We start from the raw sequence: 19,538 nt of genomic DNA on the forward strand, positions 1-19,538 counted from the left end.
TACATGGTACTTTGTCTGTTCTTTGAAACAACAAAGCTATCATGCATCTAAAAATTTTAAAAGTGGTTAAATAGTTGGAAATTATATTAAAAGAATTTTTTTTTAGTCTTTCCCTTTTTCCTGTTTCTACATTAGATCTTATTTCTGTCCTGAAACATAAGATCTTTTAAAATGTGTTTTTTACAGAATGGCTCTATTCAGTTCACTGAATAAGTAGACTTTTTTGTAACATCTATTCTACACAATTTTTTGGTTTAGATATAGGAGATGTGACTGAAAATGGAATAAAGCAAATTTCAGAAAGTAGATTTGAGCTTTACCTAAATGAAGGGGTTTTTATTTCACTGAAAGTTTTGTTTTGCTACAGGAAAATGTTGTCACATCCAATGTTTTGCAGATTCAATTGAAAGAGACACATACAATGCTAGCTTGTAAATACTATGGCCCAGCAACATTTACAGATGAACATTCATTCTATTAAATACAATTTAAAATCAGTTGATCTGTTTACGTTAATAATATGTAAGCATGGGCATATAGTTTTACAGGATAAAGATCGAAGATTTTATTTTCAATTTGTGAAATGTGTAATACATTTTCTCTGGATATTTTTAATGAGAAATTTTTTACTAAACTTCTCTGAATCATTTTCTCATTTTCAGTAACTGATTTGCTAGTCTCTTAAACTACCATTAATGTTGTGTTCATGATTCAATTTTAAATAATAAACACTTATCTGTATTTTTTTCAAAACAGGTGATTTAAATTAGACTCTTGTACCCACAACTTGGTGCTTTCCCAATTTGAGGTTCTAAATCCACAGTTGCAGATACTTACTTAAATAAATAATTAAATAAATAAAAGACAGACAAGGTAGTCTTACACCTTTGGCATAAACACAGTTTTCCAGCTTTTTTTCTTGCTCCCTTTTTGAAACTTTGCCTGCGTATCAGAAACCTTGTTATGTTTGAAGCATCCAGTGGTTGACTCATGTGGATTTTGAGCAGTTTGCATCACTTCTGAATATCTCTAAAAATCAACTTATACACCTGATTTTGATAGTCATTATTTCAAAAGTGTTTGCTTTAGAAGTAAAATCAAAGACTTGCTTCTTTCCTGATGTTCCGTATGCTATCAGAGATAGAAGTGTTTGCTATCTAAGCAGCCAAGTTGTGCTCTCCTTTACAAATAAAAAACATTTAGAAATTCTTTGGTAACTTCTTAAAAAAACAAGCTCCCCTTACAAGTAAATAAAATCCTTAGTTATGTCACCAGATGCATTTATTTGTTTATGACTACAACCATGCTGCTCTGTTATGACTGTCTCTCTAAAGAAAGAAAATGCACAAGTGAACATTTTCTTTAAGCTATTTAAAGTAGGATAAATATTTGGATTGTGTTCTGGAGTGTACCCTACCATGTGTACATAGCTCAGAAACACATAGTTTAAATTTGAATCGTGACTGTAAGAATAATCATGCAAAAGCATTAGTCAAGTTTCTTGTTAACTACTTGCAGATTTGTTAGATATGGGAACTTTGCAAAGTTGCACCTTTGGAACTTTGCACCTTTCTATACAAGTTTTGAACTATAAACATGATTTAGAATCCTATATTAAGTGGAAACAATTTTAAAGGGAATTGCATGTGTAATTGAAAATTAACTTTACATACATTGTGCCTTCTGTTGATTTTTTAAAAAAATGAATACATTTATATCCTTCATAATTTTTTTCTAATAAAGTAAATGAATTATGTTAAAGAATAATTATGTAGTAGCTTATTTCAGTTTGTTTAGATGTGTTGGGTATTGATAGGCAAACTTTTCCAATTGAATTTGATCCTTTGAGAGTTTTGGTTTTCTACCCCAAAACAATTAGATCAACCATGACTTTTCTAATGATCTACTATCTAAGTACTGTGATCTTTGCTAGTCATCAGAACTCAATGTACTTTAAAAAAAAAAAGCCATGTGAATTATCATTGTGATAGATAATAGGATTGCTGCCATCTTCCATTTAATATATATTTGTTTTCTTTTTATACAGGTCATCCTTATAGAATTTTTACCAAAGACACCGATTTTTCGACCAGATTAGCATTTGATTTATTTATAGAGACTTATTCAAGTATGTTGTCTTTCCAATGGTGCCTTGCTTGGTGCTCTCCTGGTGGTGACATAGCATTGGTTCTACAGAATCTTGTGGTGTATTCATTCTTTTGTTGGGGTTTTTGTTTGTTTGGTTGTTGTTGTTGTGGGTTTTTTTTTTTAAATAAGAGCATGTTCTAAGTGCATTTGGTCAAACTCTGCAAAGTCATTTCATGCAAATGTTAACTACTACTTAAGTTATTGTTACTTTTACTACTTCTGTTCATTAATGTATCTTGATTTTCAAAGAGTCTTTTATATGTGTGCGCGCGTGTGTGTACATATATTACTATAAATACACAGCTGAAAATGGTATACAAGTGAGCAGATATTTTTTTATCCCAAAATGACACAACTGATTGACTGTACATTGTGTAAGTCCTTTTAATCATTCATTTACATGCTGAAGTACCTTCTAAGATCTTCCTAAACTTTTGTCAGTGACCAGTCAATTGTAAATATTTTTATTTCTTTTTGAAATATTGGCTAGTCTCTTCCAAAAAAAGAAGTTCTTTTTGAAACTGTGCTTTTTGGAACCCAGATGTCATTGCATTTGTAGAAATCTCTGTGCTTTTCATGAAGAAGTCCTGTCAGCTGGTTCTGAAAAAGTTCTAATTTAAAGGTTAATAAAATAAGCAGCAAAATAGAATTATTTTACTCAGACTAGAAGAATTGATGAGACAATTGCATGCATCTGGTTAGTAGAACTCAAGATCACAAAAATACGAGTATTGCAGTTTATAATGTAGCTGGTTTAATTCAGGCTAATGGCATGTATCAGCTTTATTCCTACTCTTTACCAGATCCTGTACACAGGTGTGCATAATGGTTTGGTTTACTAAAGTTTATTGTCCAAGAGGACCTTTCAGGGTTGGTTTTTTGGGGTTTTTTTTGTTCATTTGCTCTGTTTTAAAGCCACATAAGCAGAAAAAAGTTATTGAAGAAATCTTGAACAGTACAGTTCCAGATGCAAATGCAGATACTGTGTATTAAAAATAGTCAAGGCAGGGTACACTGGGCAACAGTGTAAGTTTAAATATGTTAGATAATTATTTATTGTACCCTTGCTTCTGCTCATTTTGGTTTACAAAGCTTATTTTCTGCACAAGTATAAGACTTTTTTTAACTGGATATATGATATATGCTTGGGTCAGGCCAGTTGTATTTTGTTTCTTCTACTTACATCTTAGTTGTACATATCTTCACACATAGTTTTGGGGTTTTTTTTAAATTGAAACTCAATCATATTTTTAAGTTTGCTTTAGGTATCTAAAATTACTGTACATGAACATTAATGTAAATTAAGAATATGTTCCTTGTACAGTTATGGTAGCAAGCAATAATGTGAATATATGAAAAAACAGGTATACTCTGCTTAATATTTGTATGAATGAAAAGTTGATACCACTACAAGAATAATCTTCTCTTTTTAATCTTTTAAATACAAGTTTTATTTCAAGGTAATATATTACAGGTACCTTGATGCTGTGAACTATTTTTCTATGTCTTCAAAATATTTATTCTCTGTAAAATATTCTCTAGTGAGTATTATATTCCTAAACTGTTGATAGTGGGAGTGGTCTAGAAAGTTTTAAGTTTTCTTAAATCTAAGCCTTCTGTATCTGTTCCCAAAACTCATCCTTTGCTCAGCTTTTGTCTGTGGATTCCTGCTGTTTACTTTGAGAATAGCTCAGCTATGTTTTCCATACAAGCCTAAAGGGTGTTTCTTTGACTTGACGGAATATGATTTTTAATTAACAAACACCAGTTTTGCACTGCTTCAGTCTTCTGGGTCCCACAGCGGTTTCTCTCCATAGTAACTGGTTATAATTTTTATAAAACCAATTTCAGCCTCCTCTCTAGTACAAATCTGGGCCTGCAGCACTCCTCCTCTCACCCAGAAGTATTAGTTGTAATCTCGGACCAGTTTCAGCTTGCGAAGGAGGCCAGAAGCCCAACATTGATGGCAGCTGAGGTTTTGGAGCTTGGAGGTGCAGGGGAGAGGCTGGAATTGAACAGAAATAGTAACTGGTGATAAATACTGATGACCAGAAATATATGTTTATTTCTTCAAGTGCAGTTTTCAATAAAATGAATATTGAATCATACAAGGCCTAAATTTTATTATCAAAGTTCTCAGTTGACTGTATAGATAGGTTTGTGTCATGGATGCAGTTTTCCACTGGTAGTTCATTAGTATGGAGGGATGGGTTGGATATGACTTGTGATATGTTCAGAGCAGCACCGCATTCAGCGTGAGCTATTCACCTTAGTTTACTACCAAACTTTCCATACTATGTTCTGTGACACAACTACCTTGCCAGCAGCACCCAAACCTACGTACAGTAAAGCTAATTTGAGTATGATGTGTGCTGAAACCAGAGCAGCGAATAGAGCAGTGGCTTACAGGTTTACAAAGAATATCTTGTTAGTAAAGCTTCCACATAAGTGGTAGTGCTGTTAAGATCCTGTCTACTTCTGGTGTATCTGCAGTCATCTACTTGGTTAGCAGGCATTTCTGTATTTTAACGATTACTTTCTAAGAATTCTAGGGGTTCAAAGTAGAGCTCAGAGCAAACAAAAAGTTAAATTCCTGAGTAAGGAGACCAGGCTAACTACCTCTTAAAGCATTTCAGATATTGTATTAAAACAATGTCTCTGACTTAAAATGCAACCAGGAAACTTGAGAAACTGAGTATATATAGAGATGATTTAGTCTCAGAAGTCTTCCTCTCGTGATGAGGCAGGACACTCACCTGGTAAGAATGTTATAAAACATTTCCAGGCAGTCCCTTTCCATTCATTACTTACAATGATAGAAATTGAACATGGCAGGAACTTTAATCAACTATTTAATGCCTGCAGCAGTCATCAGGATTTTCCTTTGATGTTGTTTCTAAAATACTAAATCTATTTATTTTGTGTGCTAGTGAGAAGACATAGATTACTTTTTTTTTTTCTGTCTGGTTGGCAAAGGGTGAAATTGCAACAGTTTGGGCAGGCCAGAAGATATAGTAGGACTTCCAGGACATAGCCTACTCTTTGCTAAAATAAATATTACATTGTACTAACTTGTTCAGCTTCTTGCAACTCAGCAATTCCTACAAATAATATTACCTATTTCAAATTTTCTTGAATTGTAAGAGTTAGATACCCACAAGATATTCATCATTTAACAAATGATGCTAATTATGTCTGTTTCACCATTAGCCTGAAAAACTAATGGTAAAGGCATCAGTAACTCCCTGTGAAAGCTAATTATTATTTTCATGTATAGTAACCATTAACTGGCCAATAAAGATTTCTTTCTTGCTGCAATATTATCGAAATAAATTATTTTTAATCTTTTAGTGATAGCTAGAAATAAGTCCTGAGGGAGAAGGGCTTTCTCTCTGACCCTACATGAAGAATTCTGTAGAGCTCATCTGCTGTTAAATAGCTATGATTCGAAGTTTATACTTCACCAGAAATTAAAATATTTATGGAGATAGGTTACACAAAGTCAGTAAATTTTTTGGAATAGCTCAGTAAGAGCCATTTTAATAAGCTATATCTGCAGATCCAAAATTTCCCATGATACTCAAAACCAAGTAGCGTAGAGTATAAAAACTTCTTACAGTAACTAGATGTAAATTATATTCTCTAAACCGATTTGTTAAATGATACTTTTTTTGGTAAAGATTAAGACCATGGAGTTTAAATGTAATACTCTATCTCTGAGATACATGTTTACTTAAAAGTCAGGGGGTTTGTTTTTTGGTTTTTTTTGTGTTCTTTTTTTCTTTTTTTCTTTTTCTGAAAGCCATTATTTAGCCCTGAAGATTGTAGGGAAGAGCTTTAAAATGCAATCTGTAACTGCTCAGAAGCCAGAAGCAAAGAAAAAAACCTTGTCTTTATTCCCTTCCCTCCAGCCCCCACCCCAAAGTCTTAATTTTAAATTGGTCCCCTTGTTTTGGGAGCCGTAGCTTATGGTTTTTGAGCAGCTGGCAATAATGCAAATTGTCCACCAAAAACCCCCATTTGAATTCTGAACAATTTAAAGAGATCACTTTAATTGAAGAGGCAAAAGACTTGTTAAGCAAAGAAAATCCTTGGTTCTTTTAAGTTCTTCCAGCACTGCTGTTGAGTAATTAAAAAAAGGATCATGATGACCCTGCATTAGGTCAAAATCCAGATGATTTTATGTAAAGGAAATGCTCAATTAGAGAGATCTCGAGCCCCAAATGTCTTGGATTCATAGTAGCGACTTATTAAGGGTAAGTGGCTGGCTAGTTTTGTATCCGTGACTAAAATCATTGATGTTGCTCTTCAGCAACCTTGCTTAGGAAAAGAAAGCATTTTAGAAATAAGATCTGTATTCATCACCATTAATTTGCTGTAATTTCTGTGCTTCTTCTCCCTAAAGCCACATTGTATTTCCATCACAAACAGCTAAGTGTATGATCGTTACAATGCCTTTAATAGCCATATTGTAGGTAGAAATATTAACTTCTCAGGGACTAATAGGAAATATGAACATGGAGTTAATGAGCTGAATGCCTATTTGCATGAAGGCTTACTTTGCAAACGGCACCCTAAAAAACATCTGATTGTAATATGCATGACCATTATGAATGTTATAAATATGCAGCTATGAGAGTTCCCTTTACCCTGTATTATTGGGCTACTGAGTGTCAAAATATGTTGGATAAAGATAAATGAAGTTCTTCTGCTGATTTGGATAGAGTGATTATTTCCAGTGGTGCTACCTTCTTAATTCCTGTGTTTGTTCTTTGTAAAGTTCTCTCTGTAGGCTGGGTGAATAGGGGGATACTGGTGTAACAGTATCCTTCTTCTGAAGGAAGTGGAAAAGTTTCAAGGGGAGAAGTACTCTAGAAGCAAAACATTTCACTGCTGAAAACATCATGCATTTATTCTTCATCAGTTACAGATATCCATTTGAGTTTTTTAACAGTATTTTGCAGTTCATTCATTTTTGAACTTCATCTTTTTGCACACTGATGTTTTCAGTCAGCATGGGCTGAATTAGAGACTATTTTTTAAAATAAAAAAAAGGAGTCCTTGCATGAAACTTCATATGTTGACACTTGTGCTGGTGTGCGTATCTCTGCTACATGACACCTGGATAATACATTTTTTTTATAAACTATATGTTATTGTTTTCATGGAAGATGTCATTTTAAAAAATTCTTCTGCTTTGTTTACCTCATTAATATTTCATTAAGGTATTTTTTAAAAAAGATTCATAAAGGCTTGACTCCTCAGAATACGACAGACCAGTAAGAAAGTTTTAGTGAGACAAAGGATGAAACATAGGAGAAGGAACAGCCAAAAGATAAAACTTGAGGATTAGGTTTGGAAATCTCTGAGTGTGATGGAAAATAGTTTTGAACTTTACGAAATGGTATTGAATAGTGAAAGTTAAGTAAAAACTAGCAATTAATTTCAGTAATTAAATAGACTGTCTTAATTTCTATTACATGTGTGTTATTAATTTATTTTGGTTATGCCCTAATTGTCGGACAATTCTGCTATTATGCAGATGTTGAGGTAAGCTTCCTTCTAAACTCAGCATCTCTGAGTGTAAAATATCCAGACCAAAATGGAATCGCTGATGAGAGCTGCACAGCGAGTACAGAACAGTCTTTTCCGAAGCCGGAGCCTGTACTGCACGGCTGATTGTTTCCAAAGAAATTCTTGACTTGTCCAGACAGCTCCTGTCATGTGACGGTATATCTAAGGCCCAGGGGTAGGATCCAGTTAGGATAATTTAAGTTCAGGTAAGTAAGGGAGACTTTTGTAGTTAGTTGTAGCTTTTATGGAGAAGGGAACCATTGACAAATGCTCACTTTTGGAGGGCAGATAGTAGATTTTTCTAATGTTTATTGAAACATGCTGCTTCCCCCCCCCCCCCCCCTTATAACTTCATCATTGAAAGTTACTTTACCTCATGTTGAAAACTAAACTTGGTAGTTAGCTGAAGATTTTTTTTTTCTTTTACAGTGGTTTAGGTTTGTGAATCAATTTTTAAATTTTTGTTTTAAATCATGTTTAGAAATTTTTCAAAAAGATATCCTGATGCAATATAACTGATATTTTTAGTGGCTCTATGTTTAAACTGATTTCATTGTACCAATATAAATATCTCATCCACTCTAAGTGTTTATCTCTGATCCTTCTGTGCTTGCAAGAGGCTTTCTAACTTGTTAGGATATGCAGTCTACCTACTTGTTAATACTGCCAGTGAGCAGTTTGGTTCAGTGAGATAGCAAGGAACGCAGAGTAGCTCCCGACTTCAAAAGTGTAACTCAGTTCTTGTTTCTGTAGAAGACTTGAGTATGGCAGTCAGAATATGGAACTAATTCCAAGCATAAAGTTCAAATAGAACAGTAATCTACAAAGCAGTGCCTAAATCTCGTGTGCTAAATTAGCCCCATGTAATTCATGTTGCTTTAAAAGAATTTGCAGAGAATTGCCTCAGATTGTATGTGCTTAGGAAATACCCGTTAAGTGTAAAAAAAAAGTAACAGTGAAGAAGTTACTGAAGGGATGTTATCTTTCAAGAATGCAAACAATATTTTGGACTATGCTAAAAGCCATTTCTAGTAGAAAATGTGTAAGCAATAATTTAACCTAGAACTGGATATTAAGGAAGCTGCTATTTATAGAGAGACTTGATGGTAGTTTTGCCTGTTGGGCATCTCTTCTCACAAAGAGTTTAGAAAGATAGGGTTGCTGTGATTTCCACTATTGTAACATTCCTCTTCAAATATTGTAAGTCCATGTGAGAGACTGAAAGCTTAGAGGCCAGTACCATGTTCACAGGGTGCACGGCTTTGGGAGGAGAAGATAGGAAGAAAAGGACTTTTTTTTTAAGGCTGCACAATTGTATATATGCATATTTAAGAGTATTTAACCATGTCTGCTAAATTACTGAAGTTAATCTATTGTTGAATTATAGAATATTATTTAATACGTCAGCATTGTTTTTTCCTGACCTGACCCAGAATTGGAATGGACTCCAATATAAATTTTTTTAAAGCATTTCTTAAGTTGTATGTATTATAAACTAATAAAATAATTGTTAACCTGTCTACTAAGCCTCACTGTTTTTCATCTATCCAGTATGTTGGGGGTGGGGGTGGGAGGAGGGGCAGTAGGGAGAGGAAGAAAAAGAAAGAAAACCCCCAGAAACTTCTGCCTTACGATACAATGGTCTCTTCTAATTTCCAGTTGATACTTCTAGTCTAAATCGAGGGGGGGGGGGGGGGGGAAAAATGGGTTTGGGTAATTTAGTGACTCTAGGACTAGAGTTACCAAATTTAGAGGCATTTCCTGCCTTAAGTGTTTCAAACTGGCTTTTCATGAAGTCCGCATTTGGAGTTCTTTAAGCTTTTTCAAGCCCTACCGGTAGTAGGATTTATTATATGTATTAGCGTTATGGTCGAATAGCAATGTTGAAGCTGTATGCTTTTTTTATACACTGGTGCTCTCAAACAAGATATGCTTTCCACCTAGTTAAGGCTGATGCCATTTATTCAGAAAGGAACCGTTCCCATCGATGTAATTCACATATTTTTAAGATGGTTAGATAGGAAATGCTGGTTAACCTGAACCTTACGGACAAAAACTAATCCTGCGCTCTCCGCTCTTACGAGGCCGGTCTTGGTTCTCATCAGCCAGCTTTTTTTCTTTGCATGAAACATTTTAACAGCTTTGGTTACTCTAGTATGGAAACCTTCACAGCCTCTTTGTAATGTACATGCGGATAATATATATGCGTGCGGATAACACGTATGCGTGTGTGCGCGTGTTATCTATGCACATGTATAAAAAGCGTGCGTGGGGAGGGGTGCTCCTGCCAGGCGCTGTGAAGCATTCCGGGTGTTGTAATTTGGGCTTGCAAAGCGGTATGATACAATGTTGCTGAGCAGAAAAGCGCACGATAGATTTAATGTAGCCAATTGTGTACTTTTGAAAAAAAGAGTAACTGTTCAGTGTGAGTTAATTTTGGATTTTTTCAGCATCTCTCTTTTAGGCTTTGTGCCGCATTCTTCTAGACAAATGCGTATTCCATGTGGGCCACTGTTCTGCTAAATGCTCTCAGTTCTCCTTTTGCAATCAAGATTATGTTGCTAAGGAGATTTTGCTTTTATTGGTGCCATTGATTTGTGTTAATACGTTTTGAATACCTCTCGGTATTCTTCCGTAGACAAGGCCAAAAGAAAAACTTCCCTGAGTTTCGCGATTTACATTACAAATGGAGCGGTGGTGTAATGAAGCCGATATAAAGTGGGCAGTTGAAAGGGAACTAAAGAAGGGCACTCAAGTGAGAAATGAAGAAATGTGCCGAGAGCGGTCTGCGGGCCGCCTTCGGCCCAGCTGCGGGAGCGGGCTCGGGCCGGCGCAGGGGCAGCGGGGAGAGCCCGCGCCTCCGTCCGCGCAGACCACCCACTCGCTGCGGCCCGGCTCCGCGGATTACCCCGCCGCTTCCGACCGGCCGCCACAAAGCGCGCCCCGCCGCCGCCGCCGCGGGGACCCGGGGCCCCTTTCCGCCGCCGGGGGTACCGCCGGGCCCCCTCGGGGCTGCCGCGATCGCAGCTTTTCTCCTCCGCGCCGGGCCGCCCCTTTCAGCGAAAGGCAGAGGGCGGGCCGAGGGGAAGAGGAGGGAAACGACGCTGCGGAGCTGCGGAAACGTGGCCTCGGCCTCTGCGGCGGTGGCCTGGACGCCTGTGCCGCCTCCGGGGCTCGCCGCCTGCCTTCCCCGCTGCGGGCCGGGGCCCCTGGCACAGTACCCCGGCTCCCCGGGGGTCTCAGCCGGGGCGCAGGGGTGCGGCGTGACCTGCTTTGTCGATGCACCGCCACGGCCCGGCTGTGCCCAGAGCCCGCTCTCGGCCACTCCAGCTTCGTGGTGCCCCTGACCGGGGGGCGGTGGGGCTGCCCGGGCACTGCCTGACCCCCCAAGTCTGCTTGCACTTTAAAAGCAAATAAAAAAATACACCGCCCCCCCCCCCCAAAAAAAAACAATAAAAAACCCCCACCGAACAAAAAAGAAAAACCAACGCTTTAAAATAGTAAAAAAAATAAATTAAAAGCACCCAAAGCCTTTTAACCTTGTGCTCACAGATGGCTCCACTGAAGACATGCCCCAGGAGGACATCAGGCCTCATGGATGCGGACAAGGACCTCCTTTGGCTGCTCTGCGTCTTCCGTGCTACATGGATGAGCTCCTGAAGGAGTCAAAGACCTGGTAGTTTTTTGTATGAAAAGGTTATTCAGAGAACATTCACATCAAAAGAGGCAAAGAGCATCCCCGTCCTCCAGGATTTGCTGTCACAGAAATCTTCAAGCTGTGGTGATCTAAACCCCTGTTTCCTGTTTGACATTGGGACTGCGTGGAGAAGGCCTGGGTCTACAAAAACGGTAAAGGGGCCTTTGCTGAGTCATGTCTGTACTTCAAAGCACCTTGGTGGCTGCAGTACAGGTATTTGGAGATGAGGACTTCTGTTGCACAGCACGCCGCTGTCACAGGGAAGCGGTGTGAGCCCCAGGCCACTTGCTAGTGAATGAGCTGGGACAGTAACTGGCTTCAGGCACCTGATTTAGGTTTTGGGTTTCCACTGACATGGGGAGGTGGCCCAAAGTCACAGTATAGCCTGACTTGTGGTCCGAAGGAGCAAACATGTTTTGAAATAGAAAGGGTTGCACTACCTTTTGCATTGGGACCAGCAGTCTGCTTCACGTTGTGTGTTGCTTACTGTGAAAATGGCCTGTTGCATTTATGTAGGCTCAGCTTGCTGCATCACATTGCTCCGCGTTGTTCGAGCCAGATGTCTTCATTCTTAGGCTATTAATCACATTGTATATAGCGTAAACTTTCCTTCTTGCACTCTCACTCTGCAGTATTAAGCCCCTGCCAGTAGGATGGGAACTCAGGCTTGCTGAGTAGATGGGAGAAGAATAAAAGCTCAGCCTCTGTACTCGTTCTTTATGTGACCTTTTGAGGACTCCAAGTATTAAATGACTTATTCATATTTGTGTGCCTTTGAAGATCTGGATCTTGAGTAGTTATGTAAGAAAATAGGAGTGAAATGTGTAAGGATAGCCATTCTATCCAAATTATGCAACGATCTTTTTAGCAGCGGGTCTTACTCAGGATTTTGTGCTCTTCTGTATTAATTTCACAGTTGTAAGCAGAATCTTTCATCGTCTTTCAAGAGCGTGTGCCCAAACACATTATCTTTAATATGCTTTTTCATACCTTCTCCAACACGCTCTATGGAAAGGGCTTGTTTTCATATGAGATAATGAGTTTTGAGGTTAATGAGGATAGGGCCCAGAATTCCTACTGTATTGTACACCATTGAGTATACAGTAGAAATAAATTAAGAGAGGCAGACAGTGTTTTAAAATCCTCTTTCATTTAGGCATTTTGTTTAGCATTCAGAACACAGCCACATTACATGATTAGCTGATTTTAATGAGTGTCGTCTAATCAGTTAAATGAAAGTGTGTGGAAAACCTAAAAAAGATTACTTTATATTTGTGGAGACAGTCTGTTTATATTGTTATACCTCAGCTAAGCGGATACTTGGCATGTATGATGCATCTAAGAGAAAAATGTGGAAGGCCAAAGAAACCTTGAAGACAATTGGATCCAGCCCATTCTCCGTCTCCCCACAATGCAAGCTCTGATGACTTAGTATTTTAATTAATGTCAACCCTTACCATCAGTGCTCATGGGAACAATCATTAAACCAACACAAAAACATTTTAAATGGCTGGCAGCCTACCAGATACTGAGCTAAGCATTCCCATGGTAGAGTGGACGGTTTCATAGCCAATTCTGCACTGGATTAAATACGTTCTCTAATAGTACTGGCTCGAAAGGCTATTATTTTCATACTAAACAATGCAGTATAGTTTCTAAGTTCTTCTATTTTAATATGTTTTTTATATTTACTTCCCAACACTAGTATCAAAGTTATTTATATGGATGTGGTTTAATTTTGCTCTTTGTTGTTACTAAAACTTGTTTTTCCTCCTCCCCCCCCCCCCGCTTTTTTTGTTTCCTTGCTGCTAAACCAAAACCATATTTATTTTTTTTCTCTCAGATAATTTACATGATCAAACACAGCCTAAACCAACAATCGGTTTCCTATGTAGCTCTAAAAATTGCTGGCTGAGTGAATTTTAAGTGGACAACTTATATATTTTTGGTTTCATATTATGTTGCTTTTGCACTGTAGGAACTGGGTCACTACCTGGTAGGTACTCTGCTGTCCTCACCACTGCAATATTTGCTTGCCAAGTGTACTAAGTAGCCTGATCTTTCGTATTCCTCGAAGGCCTTTTTTTTTTTTTTTTTCCCTCCTCCCATCTTCTGTGTTTGCTGTTTGCTCAAATTGTTTAAACATGGAGCTCAATGACAGGCTATTAGCGCTGACTGGAGCCACACATAATGTGGCCACATGTTGTGTAAGCTTCACAACTTGTCTGCTAATTCGCCTCAGGCCTGACCTGAAATACCCTTGCTATTCTAGCTCTTAGCCCTTCCCAAGCAGAGACAGACACTCCTGCTAACTTGCATGACACATCGGTGAGGTCTTGGATTTGGGGCCAAATCCTGCCTCGCTTTCTGCTGGAGGTAGTGCCACGGCGGTTGGTGAATCTGCCTGAGAAGGAGAAGAGGACAGAGCCAGATGTGTTGTGTGGATGAGGATAAGGGTGAGAACTCTTCCCTCTTCTGGTGTGACCCGTTGAGAGTGAAAGCCTGTGGTTGCACCGCATCTGGCAGGCAGCACGAGAGGGACTGCTCTCCTCTGCCCGCGGGTGCGTCAGTCCCACTGATGGCTCCCTCGGGAAAACACAACTTCCATAGAAAGTCCACAAGCTATGAGGAAGGAAGACGGTGGGGGAAGCCCAGGCTGGCAAGTGGGGAGAGTGTTCTCCATTTCATTCTTGTCGTTGGGATCTCTGATGCCACTGTGATGGGTACAGAAAGGAGGGAGATTTTGGTCAAGTGGACAAATAAAAGGGCAACCTGTTTAGGAAGATGAGGATAATAAAATACATAGTGAGGAGCTCAAGAGAATTTACTCATTAGAAGAGGTGCTTATTGACCAGAAAATAAATGAACCTGGAAGGATCTGAGTGGTAGAAAGTCAGAAGATCAATGCAGATGTGTAGCACTCGTATCTGAAAAAGAAATTAGTTGGAGAAATGGATTTCAGATGATGAGGTAGATTGATTAGGAAGAAGACTGCATGGTAGGTTAAGCAATAGGTTTGATGGGTTGATACAGCTGATCAGAGAATGGAAATAACTAGAGGGAACCTTAAAAAAGACCATGGAAGCTCCAACAACAGTGTATAAACAGTGTTAAAAAAGACTGTGAAGCCAAGAACAGACTAGAAAAGGGGAACAAGAAAGTTTTGGGAGGGTGGAATTTAGGAGAACATGGAAAAGTAAAGTTTAGTGAAAATTAACGAATTATGAGCAAAGGAAGACAAATAGCACAAAAAGTAAAAGAGGAAATTCCAAAGACTAGGAGGGAAGGGATTTAGAGGTGAAAAGGTGAGAGTTATATGAATTAAAGCTGGGGGGAGTGGAAGAGAGGTGGTCACAGAGAAAAGGGAAAAAAAGGGAGCAGGAGGAGTGTACATGCAATGTACAGTCTGTGTACAGTCTCTTTAGGAATACCTTTAAACTTCCTAAAATGCGGAAAGCTTTGGAAACAGCAAACCTCATGGTCACCAGCTCTGTTTCAGTGTACCCATCTTTGTTCTATAGGATGAAAAATTGGGAAGCTCCTAACTGGTCACATTTATTGAATGCACTTTCACACTCATGCGGTTTTTAAGTTACAGGAAGAACTCTTGCCCCATTTTATTCTTCTTTCTGTATCCTGCCACCCTGAAACACTTCCAATATTCAGTACGCCATCTATCTCAGAGATCAAGACCCACAACATGCTCTTCTGCTGTGTTTTCAGATCCTTGTTGTGCTTTTCTTGATTCACAATCTGAATTCCCTGACATGGGGAGATATGAGTAGCAGGGGAGGCTGCATTTTACCCTTAATAAGCTTCTGCAAGCATCTTTCCCTATTAAACAGTGATTTTTTCCTGAAGATGAAGGGTTGTTTTCAAAAGCACTGTAATGATCTAAGGGTGTTCTTTTCCTTCAATTCAGTTTATGACCCATATTACAAATGTAGGCTGTAAAACCTTCAGTTACTACAATGTCCAGAAAGTCTCTGGCAAAGTCGTCATCTGTTTCATAAAGGTGAAATTTGCTGCAGACAGATGAATAGAGTTTCTCTAGCTGAGGCATATAATTAGACCAACAGAATTTTCATGCAAATTCCTCCCCTAGGAATAATGAAAAAAATATACAGAATTTAGCATGCCATGCCAGACCATGGGTTAAGGACAGATGTTCAAAGGATCTATAAAAAAATGAAGCCAGGCAGCTAAAAACAATTTAAAGTTGATGTAACCGAGTCTGTGACAAAGATCTTGCCTTTTCTTGAAATGCACGTATGAAGAGTGTGGCGCTCCAATTTACATAGCAAATAGGTGTTCTTATTTATACAGCAAGATTTAAAAGTTCAAATTAGGGTAGTAAGCTTGTTTTCCCGTGTGCTGTACAAATACATGTGTTAGAGATGGACCTTGTTTCAAAGAACGTGTGAGTAGTTAAACAAGAGAGGCAAACAGAAAAGCTGAATACCAGCAAAATATCCTGTTAGTTCCCTTAGAAATAATGGTGGTGCTTCATCATTTCCCCCTACTCATTTCAACTGTGCCAAAGCTAGCCCCGCCTGTCACTGCTAATGCATACCAAGCATCGTCTGTCACCCCTCTCCCCAGCAAGGATTTAGTTGGGGGGGAGGTGTGTGTTAATCAACAGGATTCTTCTGTGGGTTTTGGTTTTTTTTTTTTTCTTCTGAGAAGTGATTGTCTTTCTCAGGTCTGGTATGAATAAAAAGAAAGAGTAAAACCAGCATAGCTGACACAAAAACCTCAATTTGGTTTTCTTCCCAAAATAGAAGGCATCTCACCCCTGAAAAGTTTTGCTTCTGTCTAGCAGCGTATAGATGTCTTGCTTTTCCCCATTCAGGTTAGTTGAATGTTAAAACTGATTTTCAAAGATTCTTTTTCTTTCACCCTAGTCAGCAGAGAACTGACTCAGCATCCCAACAACAATGCATTTAGAGCAGGCATTAGTTTTGAAAATGTTGTTTCAACTCTGTGAGAGACCATGGCAACAAAGATAGGATGAAGACCTTTGAAGAAACCTTTGAATACTGTTTAGAAGAAGGAGAATGGATAGGAAAACAGAGGGAAAGAGAGTAGGATTCATTTGCTTCTTAGTGATGCTACCATTTTAAGGGGCAGTACTAATTCCTATAATAGATTTCACTCCTGGGCAAAGAATGCTACCAAAAAGCCCCAAATGAGTGTCACTTCCCATTGAGATAATGTCTAGGGTTGTACTGAGGGGTTTTTTCCCCCCGTGTTTGTTTTGACAAGTAGATTCTTTTGCTTTATCTCTCTTAAACAAGAGAAGTTTTAAGGCTTAAAGATTTGAGCCCTCTGAGAAATCAAAACTTCAGTCTTTGAGATTGCGCTAAGTATATTTACTCAAGATTTATGACAAATCCCACAGAAGTAAGGAGAATGCTTAATACAATTCAAATAGGCTGGAACTTACCATCTAAATAAGGACTAATCTACTGCCTGCCTGTGCTTCCCTAGGAAGAGACACCACCACTCCCAGCGTAAAACAAAAGAGGACTTTAGGGAAATAGAAAGTCTGAAAATCCTCATAGTCTATTCATGGGTTGTCTCCTTTTAACTGACATTTCAAAAGTTATGCCCGCTCATGACAAATGCACTTTTCAGGTTTTGCAAGTTTCATTCTTTTTATGATTTTCAGTCTGTGCTAAGAAAATCCTATAATACTTTATCTTGCTCTAGCTATAAACATGGAAGAATTTTGATCAAAGGAGACTATTTTAACAGCTGTCTTTCAAGGCAACATGTGCAGCTCTCTTGGCAGCTTCAGCTAGTAAGGTTTGAAGAAAACAGAAGTCTTTGCAATGTCTTTGCATGTTTGAGGTGTCAAAAATACTGAATATATTGCCTTTTCTTAGTGCTTTCTGGGATCTCAAAGCCATGGTCAGGCAATAAAAATGCCCTGCAGCAGGAACCCTTAATTTAGTTCAAAGAGATTGGAATGATTGCTTTTGTGGGTTTTTTTGTGGGTGGGTTTTTGGTTTGGTTTGGTGTGGTTTTTTTTTTTTTTTTTTTTTAGTATTCATAATCTGCCTTATCCAGCTATTTGTCAGCAGAAATAGAATTTTATTTTCTTGGATAAATATGGTCTGGGATTAGTTACAGGAGAAAAGGAGGGACTGTTGCTCTTTTTGCCAAAACAGAGAAGAGGGAGTCCCTTCCCATTTACCTTTTCACAGCCAGGGAAATGAACACTTCCATTATGCTGGACAATGAGGAGCAGAAGTAGCAGGTGGTGACTGCTACTAATCAGGAAGTTAAGTAATAGCTGTACTTGAGCACTTTCTAAAGGATTACTGTTTATGGGAAGATTTGTCCCCTATCTGGGCACCATTGGAAGGGAAACAGAGTGAGAAAGATGAAAAGGTGCCTATTAGTTAGAAATTTTCCATCCCCTCCCCAGCTCCACGCACTGCCTACTGCCCCCCCTTTACTGCCCCAACCTGTTCAAATGACTCTGGCAGACAACTGGTAAACCCATAAGAATAGATCCTTTACTTAATCGTGTCCCTGCTCCCACTTCCCTGCTTAGAAAGAGCCCAGCTTTTGCCTCAGCACACTGGCTGGTGCCCTTGCGAGCTGTTGCTTGGCTGACCAAAGGGAACATTGATTCTTCTGGAGTAGGCTTATAAGGGTAATTTCTCTACCTGTCACAGCACTTCTTGGCAGGGAAGGGAAAGGAAGCTATTATTGCCATTTGTACTCTGGGAATTATCTGATAGATGCCAATAAAGAGGGCTAGATTTGCTGAAGAGATGCAGCCATATGTCCCAAACCCTTCTTTGTAAGGTACCACAATGTTAATTGTCCATCACAAAAAGAGTCACAGACTCATAGAATGGTTTGGGTTGGAAGGGACCTCCAAGGAGTCTCTAGTACAACCCCCCCCTGCCATGGGCAGGGACATCTGCCACTAGACCAGGTTGCTCAAAGCCCCATCCAACCTGGACTTGAACACTTTCAATGATGGAGCATCCACAACTTCTCTGGGCAACCTGTTCCAGTGCCTCACCACCCTTACTGTAAAGAATTTCTTCTTTATATCCAGTCTAAATCTACCCTCTTTCAAACTGGTCCCACTGATTGCCAAATCTTGTTGACTTCATTGTTGAAGGCAAGAGTAGTTCTCCAAATCCTCAAGTAGGTCACAGTTTGAGTGACACTGTTCCAAACCCTTAGTTTTTCTGTCTCTCACACTTTTTTCTGGTCTTGAGTCAACAACGACATCTCACAAAGCATCACAAAGTGATAGAGCACTGCCCACATCTTGCCAAGGAGAGGCTAGCGTGCATATATTTTGTATATGCCTTCTCGAATTTGTCCACAGGTCAAAGGTACCTTGACAGTGTTTTATGGGCTTTTTTTGTTTGGAGGTATCTTTTTAGACTATACTACATGGGGTTGATGTTTTTTAATCCTTGCATCAGTACAGGGCATGCCATTCCTTCCTGCTATGAACTGCAGTTTTTCAGGTCACCCCTCTGGATTAATGCAATTAATACAAATTAGGTATGACCCCCCTGGACCTTTCTGTACTGCCAGCATGTCCTGGAAGTATAAAAGGATATCCTAAAGATCACCAAGTACAGAACCCTCTAAATTTGCCACAAATTCTCCAGGACAAAACCTTCTTTTAAATAGTGTTTGCTCCAGCCATTTCAGCACCACTGTTTGCTTTCTTATCTCTTGACATGGTGGCTTAGCTTCCTTAGAACATTTTTGTCTGAAAGATCATTATTTTCTTTTCCAAGCGTCCCATGAACAGACCGATTGTACTTCATCAATTTTAAATTTTGACCGTCTGCCAATTGCTTTCAAATCTAAAGCCAATCAAAATTTACAGAGATTCAGAAAACAGTGAAAGAGGAGAACATCCACTTCAAAAAGGTTACCCAACTGTTTGTTGTTGTTGTTTCATTTTGTCTCAGGCTTTATAATGATGGCTTTCAGCATCTTGGCTCTGTTTAGGAGTCCTTGTTTAAAAGTCAGGGCTGTGCCCGCCCTTCCCCGGGGTACAGGCACACAAGCGGTCTGCTGTGCGGTTTGTCATTCGCATTCGATCCTCTGCTGACTCCAGAGTCCGGTCTGA

General features: G+C 38.9%; 1 protein-coding gene across 1 annotated transcript in view; it reads left to right on the plus strand.

Annotated features, from left to right (window-relative positions):
• Positions 1-6,482, plus strand: part of CHIC2 (cysteine rich hydrophobic domain 2) — a 32,008-nt gene extending 25,526 nt beyond the window's left edge. Inside the window, exon 6 of the mRNA XM_075752169.1 lies at positions 2,048-6,482. Within this exon, the coding sequence (XP_075608284.1) occupies positions 2,048-2,098 (51 nt within the window). The 3' untranslated portion in view covers positions 2,099-6,482. The remainder of the gene's footprint in view (positions 1-2,047) is intronic.
• Positions 6,483-19,538: the final 13,056 nt, after the last annotated feature.

Source organism: Balearica regulorum, chromosome 4 (genome assembly GCF_011004875.1).
Source record: "Balearica regulorum gibbericeps isolate bBalReg1 chromosome 4, bBalReg1.pri, whole genome shotgun sequence".
NCBI classification, from domain to species: domain Eukaryota; kingdom Metazoa; phylum Chordata; class Aves; order Gruiformes; family Gruidae; genus Balearica; species Balearica regulorum.